General features: G+C 34.4%; 1 protein-coding gene across 10 annotated transcripts in view; it reads right to left on the reverse strand.

Moving 5' to 3' along the window:
- Positions 1-12,166: 12,166 nt before the first annotated feature.
- LOC148869115 (putative plastidic glucose transporter 2) overlaps positions 12,167-13,407 on the reverse strand; it is a 34,522-nt gene continuing 33,281 nt past the window's right edge. For 7 of the 10 annotated variants that reach the window (XM_088970889.1, XM_088970890.1, XM_088970899.1 and 4 more), the window contains exons 14-15: positions 13,008-13,192; positions 12,167-12,730 (exon numbers count right to left, since the gene is read on the reverse strand). In XM_088970889.1, the coding sequence (XP_088827015.1) occupies positions 13,010-13,192 (183 nt within the window). In that variant the 3' untranslated portion in view covers positions 12,167-12,730; positions 13,008-13,009. The remainder of the gene's footprint in view (positions 12,731-13,007; positions 13,193-13,407) is intronic. The other 3 variants (XM_088970894.1, XM_088970895.1, XM_088970900.1) reach the window with 1 other exon arrangement.

Raw genomic sequence — 13,407 nt, forward strand, 5'->3', positions numbered from 1 at the left:
GCAAAATTCAAATTTGATTACATAAATACCTCACCCAAATATGATAACCAGATCGAGTTGTAAAATTTCATTTATCATTGATAGACCTACGTGCTTGTAAAGTTTAAAGTATCTCTTTTTGGTGTATCTTTGTTTTGTTCATTTATCAAAAAAATTATAAGATTTAAATAGAGGGAATTGAATGAGGTGAAAAGTAGTACTTTAATTTACAATTTAAATCTTACAATTAAATAGGGACTAAAATCAAAATGAGTATTTTAGCCAAAAGAAAGTTCCACAATCATATTCATATTTTTAATATTAGTGTAGATATAGAATTATAGATGTGCCCAATTTTTTATATTATTTTTTATTTTTGTGAGTAAAAATAATTCTAGTATATCACACCTACTTTTTGTTTAATATGATAAACATATGATATTATACATGTGCATGAATGCTTTTTGTGCAAAATTTATGTATTTTTTATTTTTGTATTTTTATATTTTATTAATTTTTTATTCCTTGTTTATGGCATTAAAGGTTAGCACATTTAACCCAAAAGTTGAACTATTTATTATTAATTTTTATATTTCATTTTTGGTTAGTTCTAAATTATGTGTTTCATTTTCATTATCAATAAAATAATTCTTTTTTATTATAATTATTTTTTAATTTAATTAATTAAAATATCATAAATATGTCTAATTTTTCTTTTTTTTTTTTGTAAGTTTCTATATTTACTTCTATTTTAAAAATTTTATTACCTAACTATGACTTCATAGGTTTATCAATTTAATTAGAATGGTTGAATTGCTTAGCCATCACTTGAATAAATAATGTTTTTGCTTTTTAGCCAATTTTAAAATATATGAGTTTATATTGTTAAAAATATTGAAATAAATCTAATTAGTGCCATTTATTGGTGAAAAATAACTTAAATATAGGATTGAATTAGAGAAAATGGGAATTAATACCTTTAAGTATAAGACTTAATGAAAGGGGATTAAATAAGGTGGAAAGTAATAATTGAATTTACATTTTCAACTCTTACAATTAGAGATAGATTAAATGCACAAATATGATCATTATAATAGCCATTAAAGCTGACATTAAAGTTATAATAAATTGACTTTTATACCCTTTCTCAAATAAAGAAATAGAGGGTAATTTTAGTCCAAAAAGAGTTTCACACTACATTCACACTTATATATAGTATAGATTTATATTTCTACTCTTTCCAAACTAAGCCTAAACAATAAAACAACAGGAAATATTTTTTTAACCCACAATGAAGAGAGATCAACTATTTCTAGAACAAAATATATACAACTTTCACTTTCATACACACAAGCACCTAGAGCCATAATGTGGGCCAAACCACCCATGGACCAACATGGCTTAGCACGACTTATGCCACGCCAAGCATGGTTTGCCTACTATAGTAATTGGGTTGTGCTAGGCTTAGGGGTTCAGCCCCATGGGTCGATATGGTCCACAACCCAATACATACAGACAGACATATACACACATATTTCATATATAATAAAATTTAATATTTAATTTCAATTCCATTATATTCATTTTATTTTATTTTATTATTTCATTATTTCATATATGAACAATTGTATACACACATACAGACAGACATATACACACATATACACACATACAGACAGACATATACACACATATTTCAATTTTTTTATCATTTTTTAATAAAAAAAGTGAAAAAAAATAGCATGCCTCAAGCCTAACTCTAGAGCTGTAAAAAAGCCATGCGGGGCTGGCATGGCATGACCCGCATGTGACCCGCGCAAAGTGCGAGCTGTGCCTCCCTTCATTGGGATATTTTGGGGGGTCAGCCTGGCACGGCCTATAGCTCAAGCCTGTGTGGGCCTGTGTTATGCCATAGGTTGGGCTAATTCATGGGCCAAGCCTTAGGCTAGGTCGGGCCGTGGATTGGGCCAAAGCTATTTATTTAAAAATTTGAGAAAAAATGAATTTTGATGTATACAATTGTTTATTTTATTAATATTTTATATATATATATATATATATTATTTTATTAATATATAAATATTATATATATTTATATATGGGTCGTGTTGGGTCGTGTCAACACACGAGCTATGAGTGGCATGACCCGCTCAATCATGCCGAGTTGGGTTGACTCAAAATCGTGTCGAGCTGTAGGCGGCATGGCCTGATTTACACCTCTACTTGGCTCTCCTCTTCACACATTCGTGCCAAGTAGGTATGTCCCACTACAATGCAGGTAACCCAAAAAAGTGGCCCTCCCAAATGGGCCCTAAAAATTGATGAACCTTTAAGAATTGAGGCAACTGGTGAGAAAATAAAAAAAAAAAAGAAAAAAATAGAATTGAAAAGTGGCATATTGAACATTGCAATTGAATTCTCAATTAGTACCATGTAATTTGGGTTAAAATGTGATAATTTCGCATCTGAACTTTCAAAACATGTCAATGTAGTATGTCGTTAACCAGCCGTTAAATAGCATGTGAAAAAACACAAATGCCCTTTGAGTATCATCTGATTTTCTTTATCAACCATTGACTCAAATCAAAACAAACTATCAAATTGTTTTCGTCCCTTCTAATTTTTCCCTCTAAATTGTTTTCGTCCCTTCTAATTTGAGCTATTGTGTCCTTGATTTTCCCCATCATAAACTTCCATCACCATTGCCAATCTCATATATGAATTGGTTTAATATACATGGATAAATGAAGTAGCAGAACAGATGCGCTTACTAATGGTTTCCAAACCAGCGTCAGGTTTCCGATATGAACTGCAAGAAACAACGGCATAACGTAGGACTTAAACTCCTCGTACTCAATCCGAACTTCACCTACGGATTCACCATGTTGCAAGACCTCTGTCATCCTCGATTTGAAGCAAATAACACCGATGAAGTTCACGTCGACATAGGGATCGACGATGCATTCTAATGCTGATTTCAGATCTCCACTGTGTGAGGCTTCCACGAGACGTTGAGACACCCTGTCTGACAATCAACTGGAAAAACCTGTTTTCCCGCAAGAAAACTGCCGCCGGAGTGTCCGAAGACTGTCCTTTTATGGGACGGATCGGCAGGTATTCCGGCTGTTTTGTTTGGAACTTGAGGCATCGGTAGTCATGAGAGAACCAACTCCCATGGACTAACTTCTAAGTTCTAACCCTCTAAACCTTGGGTTATAAATGATAATCACCATCACTTTTATCATGGTATATTATGTCACCATCATCATATAAGTAAATGATTATTAAAATATGAAAAAAAAAGCACTCTAAAAACCGTGTGAATAAGTGATTTTGGAGATAACGCTGTAAGGCAGTTACAGAATCTTACCACCTTTCTAGCTTATGAGTGGGTGAGATGGGTTGAAGAAAAGTTTCAAATGAGATTGATTATTTTTTTCCTTGAGTTCTCTCTTTTTCGAAACAAAAGTTCAAGTTTTCTTTTTGCTTTTCGTAGGCAGTTTTTTATGTTTGTGATAGAGAATTTGGGCTCTGATTCATCTTCTTGAGGAAGAAGATGATGAACGGTATTTTATTTTTATGGTTAATTTTATCATTTTCAAAAGTCTTAAGTCTCACATGATGTCACGTGATACACATAACTGATGATTCCTTAATAGTAGATACTGAATTGACATATTTTGAAAGTTTGGATATTGAATTATCACGCTTTAAAGTTTGGACTAAACTTAAAGTACAAGGTACTAATCGGAAATTTTCCCTTAAATTAAATATTTTATATTTTATTTATAATAATCAAACCAAGTTTTAGAGCTGCAAAACCTCCTTGATAACCTATCCACTAAACAACAATAAACGATTAACGATTCAGTTCAGTCATTCCCCAAAGTTCAGTTCATCAGCCACTTCAGCTGCTATCAAACGGGCCCTAATCCTACGATAATATGAAGTTATGAACATATATATAATAAAGGCTTAATTTTTCTACAATCTGTATCTCTTTCTCTTTAATTTTCATACTTAATCAATTTCAACAAAAGACCACGCTCGTTGGCTCTTCTTGATCCGGCCCGGACAGCACTGGGTTTTTCCTCCCGGATCTGCTGCACTTTTTGTAATAAATTCTTTTGCTGTCTTCAGGTGTGTGAGTGTGTCCTTTTGCTTGTCTTTTATTGATATTGGAACAGTTGCCTTTATTATATAATCACCTTTTCCTTACATCTCTTACCTTCTGTGGCTTTAATTTCCCAAAATTTTCACCATCTCACCATTAGCTAAAATATAGTTTTATCATTAGTCCAAACTATTTCTTGGGTGCCAAATCTTATCATCGCCGGCAAGATCGATATCTTCGATTCTCTGCCTTTGCCAGTTGAGGGTTTTCCTTCTAAGGTTCAATTTCTCTCACAGTCTAGATTTGATGATGGAATCCACAGATCCCATAGCCTCTGTGCGTCTCTCTCCACTACCATTGAATAAAAGTTATGTAAAACTAATTAACTTCAGCCATCAAGTATATATGAGCTTTGAACTTTGTTTTCTCCATCCTTAGTGAAAGACTCACCTTTTCAGGGAGAATTTTGGATGAATTCCTTATTTGTGGTGGCCTCTAGCTCTAGCTCCTTTATTCAACAAAACTGTGAGGACCCAACAATTCTAGTCCAGTTCATGCTAGGATTTTCTCATCACTATCTAACCTTCCCACTCCAAAACTAAGAACTGGTGGAATTTGTAATCCAAGTCTCATAGAATAATTAGTAGAAGCATCTAGTAAACTGAAAATCAGTTTCTAAATAGATAACTTAGATGTTATTTAGGGAAGTATGTTCAATTTTTCGTATGATTATGCACTTTTAAAATAAACCCTCTTTTGAAGTATCAAGCATTTTCTCATGATAATTAATAGTAAAATTTTAGGACAGGGAATTGAATTCCTGGGTAAATAGAATATTGTCTACAGTTATAATTTTGCCATAATTAAGTCGTGCTTTTCTTTAGAATACAATTCTATTATCACCAAATATTATCAGTCATCATTTGATGCATAGTTTTGCACGTCAGGATGGTATATCTATTAGAAATTAATGTCCAATCTAGCTAGGGATCAAGAGTCTGCTATTTGGTGGATGCTTGGTTTTGAAATTTTATAAATTTTATTTTTCTAAATGGTAGAAAACCACAATAGAACTGCTGGTTTCCTATTAGCGTGATCTTTGCGAAGAGGACAAGTACAAATGTGTAAAGTGTAAATATAAATACTAACAATATAAATATATACAAAATATTTTGATTCTACTTTGTATTTTTCCAAATTGAGCCTTGTTCATTGGTGTAAAGAGTACAAATATAAATATGTACAATATCAATACATGCAAATTAATACAAAATACAAGGTTTTGCATTTTATGTATTTGCATTTATATGAGACTTTTAAGAAAAAATTTGGAGAACTCCATTAATGGACATTTACCCAGCATTGTATTAAAGCATGATTTTTTTTTTTTTTAATGCTGATGTGAGAATGGCTTGCATGTGTACAAGTGATATGCTCAGACGGAGACAAACATCCTTCCTAGACTGAGTGAAAATAAATTTCCAAGCCCAACTATTATGCATTTGCAAATATATGATGCATGTTAAGTCAAGATTTCACCAACAATGTATGACTACAGATTTTTATTCGGTTCTAGTTAATGGTGAACTGACAGGGAGCGGATTAACTGGAGACAAAAACATATACACCCGGATGAATTACCTATCACGGTTGAACACGCGAGTATTCAGTACAGCTGGGTCTTAGATGAGGTCCACAGTGACTACTGACGTGTTCAACCATGATAGATAGTTCAGTCGGGTGTATATGATTTTATCTCCAACTCATTCGGATTGGAACCGACAACCCCTTTTCAACCCCAGCGAGGAATCCATTAGGGGTGTCCTCTCTTCCCTTATTTATTCTTCTTGTGCAGATATACTTTCAAGAATGCTGCTTGGTCCAGGGTGTCACTTTAAATGACATAATGTACGCTGATGATATGCTAATCTGTGGTTGTGGTACAAAGCATGAAGCTTCCTGTCTCAAATAAATTCTTCAAAAATTTTGCTATCTTATTCAGTAGAAATGTTCATTGTAGAAGTAGGGAGAGAATAACAACTCTCTTGGGGGTAAAATTGATGACGGGACGGGAAATATATTTCTGCTGTCACTTTCATGAATTTAGAAGTAGCAAAGAAGATGGTAGAATGGTTATCAGCAAAGTTAGAGGTCGTCTAGAAAGTTGGAAGAGTCGATTTTTATCTCATGCGGGTAGATCTGTATTGATTGAAAGCACAGTCAACTCACTTCCTTCATATGTTATGTCCACTAAACTTTTCTCTCAGGATCATTGTGATTAGTTAATGATGCTAACTCGGAAGTTTTGGTGGGGTTATATGGATGAGTAATGACACATTTACTTGAAGAATTGGAGATCCTTTTGCGTCTCAAAATTTCAAAGGGGGTTAGGTTTCAAAGATTATCACATTAAGAGGTATATTGGTATCGGTGAATTTTTCTTTTTTTGAACTCTGAATGTAAAGAATGTTATTCTGAATTTTGAATTCTGAAAACTATTAAATATCCATTTTGACCCCATATATGAGAGTTTTTATTTGTCTTTTAAGAATTCCTCTTAAGAGATAAAAGTTGAGAGAAAACGAACAAACCCTAAATGTAGCCTTTCAAATGAGGTTCAGTTGGAGGTTTTTAACAAAAGAAAATCAACTTTGGGCTCAAGTGTTAACTTCACACCTCTTTTTCTCTTGCCCAGTAGTTCGTAGTGTGTGGTTTGCTTCAAATCTTTCTATTCAGGTGGATTTGCACCCTCAGTGGAGTGTGCTTGACTGGCTACAACATTGGTTCCAATTGGACAACCTTACAAATCATCAAATCATTTTAATAAACTGCATTTGACATGTCAAAAGAAAGATCTAGTAATAGAGCTTTTCCTAAGGTCACAATCGTTTTTCAAGAAATAGGAGAGGGGAAAGTTGGTCAATAAGAAAGTGATTACCATTAACCAATTTTACAATGTTTATTTTTTGGTAAGCTTTGGGCCCCATGGTAAAATTAGCTACTTTCTCTGTGTATATTTACCCGAGTAAGGGATGTCCATCTCCCAAATTAACTTTCCCACATAGGGAGAAAATTTATAAAACTTAATGAGACAAGTTTGCCTATTTTAACATTGGCTTTTTATGGGTAAAAATGTCATTATATAACTTACGTAGGAATCAAAAGAACATGGGTAAATGAACTTCTCTCACCGGCCTCAAAATGTCATTATATAACTTCATTGAATTAAATTGGGGGATTCTCTGACAGAAGTCATCAACAACTTCTCTCAGCGGCCTCAAAAACCAATTCCATGTATCAATCTCTAATATCAATTTTACTCTGTGGATTTAGGAGGGCCCACATGGTCCATTTTTACATAATGTGTTTGAAAAAGAAACTGACAGATTTGCTCCTCACAAAGCATGCTTCAACCAACTTCATAGCATAGTGCAGTCCTGCATTGGAATATCTTGGCGTGAAGGACAAAATCAAGTACAAAAGATGTTCTCAATGCATTGTGAGGCTGGTGTGAGACGCACATTGTGAGGAGTAAACCTAGATTTCTACTTGGACTAGCACTGACCTAAAATCATGAAATTGATGCATTTTTGTAGTCTCACTTTATGTCACTTCATCCAATTCAAGGCGGGACCACATCAAGAGCTGTGATTCATGGTTTTAGCCCTGCACACTCCAAGTGGAATAGATGACTTTTGAGTTGTGTTTTGTAATCTTATATGCGGTGAAGCTTAGGGGTTCACATCACTCCCTAGGAGTGGAATCTGGATCTCCTGCCAATAAAATACATTCCAACACCCTTCCAATGTTATTTGACACCATGCATCTTATATATACATGGCAGGTCCCAGTATCATGGTGAGATGTGAAGTATCAATCATGTTAAAAGGGTGTTGGAACGTGTTTTGCTTGCAGGAGATTCTAACTCCTATGAGTGTCATTGTAAATTTAGAATACTTAGTGTACCATGATTTAAGTATACTGGTAAGAATTTTACATTTGCATTTGTTTTGCCCAAGTATTACGCATTGTGCATTGTTGGTGAAATAGTTAGGACCTATTTGGTTCACAGTTGGAATTATAATGGCCATTCTCATAGTCTGTTTGGTCCGGACAGAAATTATCTTCAGGGAGGGGGAGGAAATGACCATTCCCTCAAATGGGGGAATACCATTCCACCAAGAATGGGAATAGGATTCAATTCAACTCAACCAAACAGTTAAAATCGGAATAGACCATTCTGATTTCAATTCCAGACCCCTATTCCCGTGAACCAAACAGGACCTTAATGCATCTGCTTTGTTTTACTTGACTATTATGAGTTATGATGTAGCAGTGATTTGTTATATCAGTGATTCCTGAGGAAACAACTTTCTTGAAGATATACCCTACCCAGTAAACTTGTAATTTACTGCTTGGATGCTACAAACAAATTTTTGTAAAGCGGGTTACAAAACCCAATCAGAAGTAAGCACGTGGCACGTAAGTTGCCAGTACATCAGGTAATTAACAATATGAATTATTTTTTATTGGGTTTAGTGACTTAAAAGGTTGTGCCTTGTTTGATAGAAAATAATACAGAAAGAAAAAAAGAAAAGAAAAATTGAGCGAAAGCTCTAAAGCCTAAACAGATTGTAGACTTCCTTAACAATTTTCTGTTTAATTCACTTTTGCATATTTTCTTTCAAACCAAACGGAGCCTTTTTAAAACCCCAACTTTCTCTTTCCCATGACAACCATTCAGGCCAAAACTTGTTAGACAGCAAGATCAAGTCAATGTCGCAAAAACATTTCCATTACTTCTGCTTCATGTAGTTGAATAAGAAAATTGTACAGATGAGACTTTAGAATTAATCTTGTTGTTCCACAGTCATTTTCATAAAAATGGATCCCATTTTCAGTTTTGTATCTCTCTGGGTGGGAACGCCGATAGGAAAGCCGACTGATCCATCACTCGTTAATAGTTAGTAACGAAAACCAGACTGATCCGGGTCTGGATTTTCAACTCTCCCGAGCTTTGCCATCTAATTCTAAGCCATCTGGCTCCTTCAATAGCCTTTAAACTCAAGTTGCCCATGTGACGATACACACCCTACATTAGTCACCTGGAAATTCTTCGTCCATATAAGCTACAAATTTATTAGTCTAATTCCACCATTTCAACCACAGAAATTCAGAATTTCAACAGTGGTTTCTTGTGATTTTGTAGAAGGGGAAGTGATGGGGCATATCTTATATTACTGTCACAAAGCAATAGCCTAATCTTGACTTTATTCCACATCCAAAAGGAAAACTGAACTCTATTCAAGCATCAACTCAGTTCAGCCTTAATCCGAACAATACCCAGAAAAAAAATTCCCAACGAGACCTGGCGAATAAAAGAATTACTCGTTCCTAGAACCATTAATGACAGTGGAGGTAGTAAAGAGTGCAATTCCAGCAGCCAGTGCTTCTTAAGGCTTGTAGTCTAGACAGTGGCTTTCTTTTTTTCCTAGAAAATGGGATTATTTGGTGAGGAATGACCAAGGATCAAAATTTCACAATGTATATGCTGATCATGGTTTTCAAAACTGGACCAGACCGGAAAAACTGGGAACCGGTCAGTCGTTTTACCTCAGAACCATTATTTCTTCAAAACCGTTGATTTGGTCAATAAATCGCTGACCTGGATGGTTGAATTGTTCGAACCGTTCAACAGTTTGATTGATTTTTATTTTTTTTGTCAAAATGGGACATCCGTTCGGTTTGAACTGTCAGATCGTTTGAGCCGAGATCGGACCCTGACCAGTTCATTGTCTGGTTTGGTTTTAAAAACCTTGTGGCTGATACATATTGTATCGGCAGGTTATCGATGCACTGTTTTTTAGGCTTTTTTTAAGTCTTCATTTTAAATGTTAAATAATTATATTTCCACCCCTCAAATTTTGAAAAAAAAAACTAAAATGAAAATAAAAATATAACGTCCAATAATCAATACACCCCTTCTGACATATCAAGGTATTTTGAACTTTGGACTCAGTTTGAAAAGAGAGGCTGTGTTTGGTTGCAATGCAAATAAATTTGCACTGATGCAAAACATTGGCAGTGCAAATGATTTGAGTGTAAATTCTATCTTATTTTTGTTTTAAATTTTAGTTTATCTTGTTCGATTGTAGTAAAGTAAATTAAGACATGAACTAGAATAAAGTAAAATCCATAACAAAATTAAACAAGAACTTGCATTTTTAAAATTTGCACTCTCATGCATTTGTACTAGTGCAAATAAAATTGCACTGCAACCAAATACAGCTTAAATATAAATATATTCAGTGCAAAACCTTATATACAGTATTTCTAAATCTTGTATTTGCACTTTTCCCAAACTGAATTGAGAATGACGTCTAGAACTAGAAATAGATCAGATTGAATTGAACCTTGGATCTATTCATTGAAATTCAGATTTGAATGAAATTTAATCAGTTAGATTCCAATTACAAATGAGTCAGATTTAGATATTGCGTACACTAATAAAATAAAGGGAAAATTCCCGATTAATATCTTGTACTTTAGGCCTACTGTCACTTTGGTCCCCCGAACTTTAAACGTGACAATTCAATACCTGAACTTTCAAAACGTGTCAATCCACTACCTACCATCAACCAGCCATTAAATGACATTTGAAAAAGACAAAAAATGCCCTTCGAGTGTCATCTAATTTTTTTTATCAACCATCCAAATTTTGACAAAAAATTATCAGTCCTAAATCCTTATATCTTTTATTCAAGAAAGTTGGGGTCACGTCTCACTGGGCATACATGACTCCAACTTTCTTGAATAAAAGAGAAGGATTTAGGACTGTTAATTTTTTTCTTTTTGTTAATGTTTGGATAGTTGATAAAGAAAATTAGATGACACTCAAAGGAAATTTGTCTTTTTCAAATGTCATTTAATGACTAGTTAACAACTGATTGACGGTAAGTACTAAATTAACACGTTTTGAAAGTTCCGGTATTGAATTGTCGCATTTTAAAGTTCAAAGACCAAAGTGACACTAGGCCCAAAGTATAGAGTAATAATCAGGAATTTTCCCTGAAATAAATCTGAAAAGATCATATACCATATAAATTCTTTGAGACTTGGGATGTATGACTCCTAGTAAACAGATTAACATTAGGTAGATATAGGAATATACTTAACCAATATCCTGTTTGAATTACAATGGATCCGATTGGATAGATACAAATTATTTAAATTCGAACTGGACAAATGGATAAAGTTATCCTTCACGGGAAAGCAGCTTTTTTTCAAATATGGGTAAATTGCTTAAACCTCCCTGAAGTTTGTTAATGACAATCATATCCCCTAAACTTTAAGATATAGTTACAACCTGCAAGTGACCCCAATCCTCTAAAAGTGGCATAAAAATGTCCAAATTGCTCTTGCAGTTATTTTTAACCAAAATATTTATTTTCTAAATTTTCTTTTCATATGAATGCTATTTCAAATCCTTTCACTCTCTTTTCTAAAACTGATTTATTTTTCAAATTTGCCCTTCATATCAATCACTCAAAGGAAAAGCTGCAACTTTAAATTCTCTTTTTGTATTGTTTTTTTCTATAAAAACCAGCCTCAGTAGTAACTAAATGGGCATTTTAGACATTTTTATGCCTCTTGCTAGAGGATTCTTATGAAGGGAGTCTACTTGCAACTTTGTCAAAAAAAGTGCAGGGGAGGTGATTGAGATTACCAAACTTCAAGGGAGGTTTCAGCAATGATGAAAAACTTGAGAGGTTTCAACAATTTACCTTTTAAATAAATATTTCTTCATCAAGTTCATTTTCTCTACCTTTTTAAATAAATATTTCATCAAGTTCATTTTTTTCTCCTTTTATAAGTTGATAATCATTGTTGGGTCTGGTTCACTTTGAAAATGCAATGGGTAAGAAAGCTGATTAGCTTAAGGGTGATTCCTTTTTCTAAATCAAACCAATTGATATAAAAGGGAAACAACTAAAACCCCTAGAATCGGAATCGCCTATTTTGGGAACCGGAATCCAATTTCATAAGATATGTAAGACACCCAAGGAGGATTGATTTCAAGTAAAGAGAAATGAGATTCTTATTAACAAGGAAGAAAATTGGAATGGCCATTCCTTCAAATGGGGGAACATCATTCCTCCCAACCAAATAGCTAAAATCAGAATAGGCCATTCCCATTCCAGACCCCTGTTCCCATGAGCCAAATAGACCCTAAGACATTATTCCAGGGATTAAGAAGGATCTGAACTGTGCGTAAAGGACAGACATGTCCCCTGCTTGACATTTACTTTTTTTTTTGACGTACCAGAACAGGTCCTCATCAACACAGCTCTCATTGCTAAGGCCCCTGGAGTACTGCCATCCCTCCGCGAAAACATAAACATATATGTATGAGTCCGTAGGTATGTCATGAATATTATTCAAACTTACAACAATTACAAGAGGGATGGCTGCAATATGAACAAGAGGACTAAAATCATGATGCTCAGAATTGATCCACACAGAATCTCTCTGAATTTACACCAGCCTAGTTGGGTGAGTATTCAACAGCCAAGTTTTCTGCCAGAAGTCTCCAAGTATAGCTCCATGTTGACACCAACAAGATGATGGCATCTGATGCTACAGTACAAACAAACCAGGAACAGACTTCTTTGAGAACATTTCCATAATGGCCATGAACTCCCAGCAGATCAGCATAATTCATTTATATGTATGAGATATTCTTAGCCAAAATAATTGAGAATGTCCATCATAAGACAGTGGTATGGTACAGGTCAAAACAGGGTACAATATTTCTCATCTGAAACTTAAGACCATAACTTCATTCTGGAAATGCAATCACTATCTAGAATGGAAAAGTTAAATACGATTAATTGATTGCAACAAACATGAATACCTCTACTCCTGCGGTAGAAGTGTGATCTCGATTTCTTGGAGTGATTTTCCTTTGGTTTCTATCACATTTCTCTTTACAAAAACCACTGCCATCAAGCAGAAGGTTGCGAAGACAGTATATAAAACCTGTGGCCCAAGATGTTCCAGAAAATGCAAGAACAGTAATCCCACAAAAAAGTTTACCACCTGAAAGCCAAGAGTAAGATCCAGAGCATGAGGAAATAAGCGCCTATTACCACTGTGAGCATTCGGTTGCAAAAGCCACCCCAAGTATACAAGTGATTGATAAGCTGATGGATATGCCATATTACAAAAAAATTATGTTGATGCATATATGAAGATGAAAAATACACAATTACCAATTTGTCAATGGCTTCTCACCAAGTGAATCAGCACCAATG

The sequence above is a fragment of the Nelumbo lutea genome, chromosome 2 (assembly GCF_056320005.1).
Source record: "Nelumbo lutea isolate HS-2025 chromosome 2, American lotus-T2T, whole genome shotgun sequence".
In the NCBI taxonomy this organism is placed as follows: domain Eukaryota; kingdom Viridiplantae; phylum Streptophyta; class Magnoliopsida; order Proteales; family Nelumbonaceae; genus Nelumbo; species Nelumbo lutea.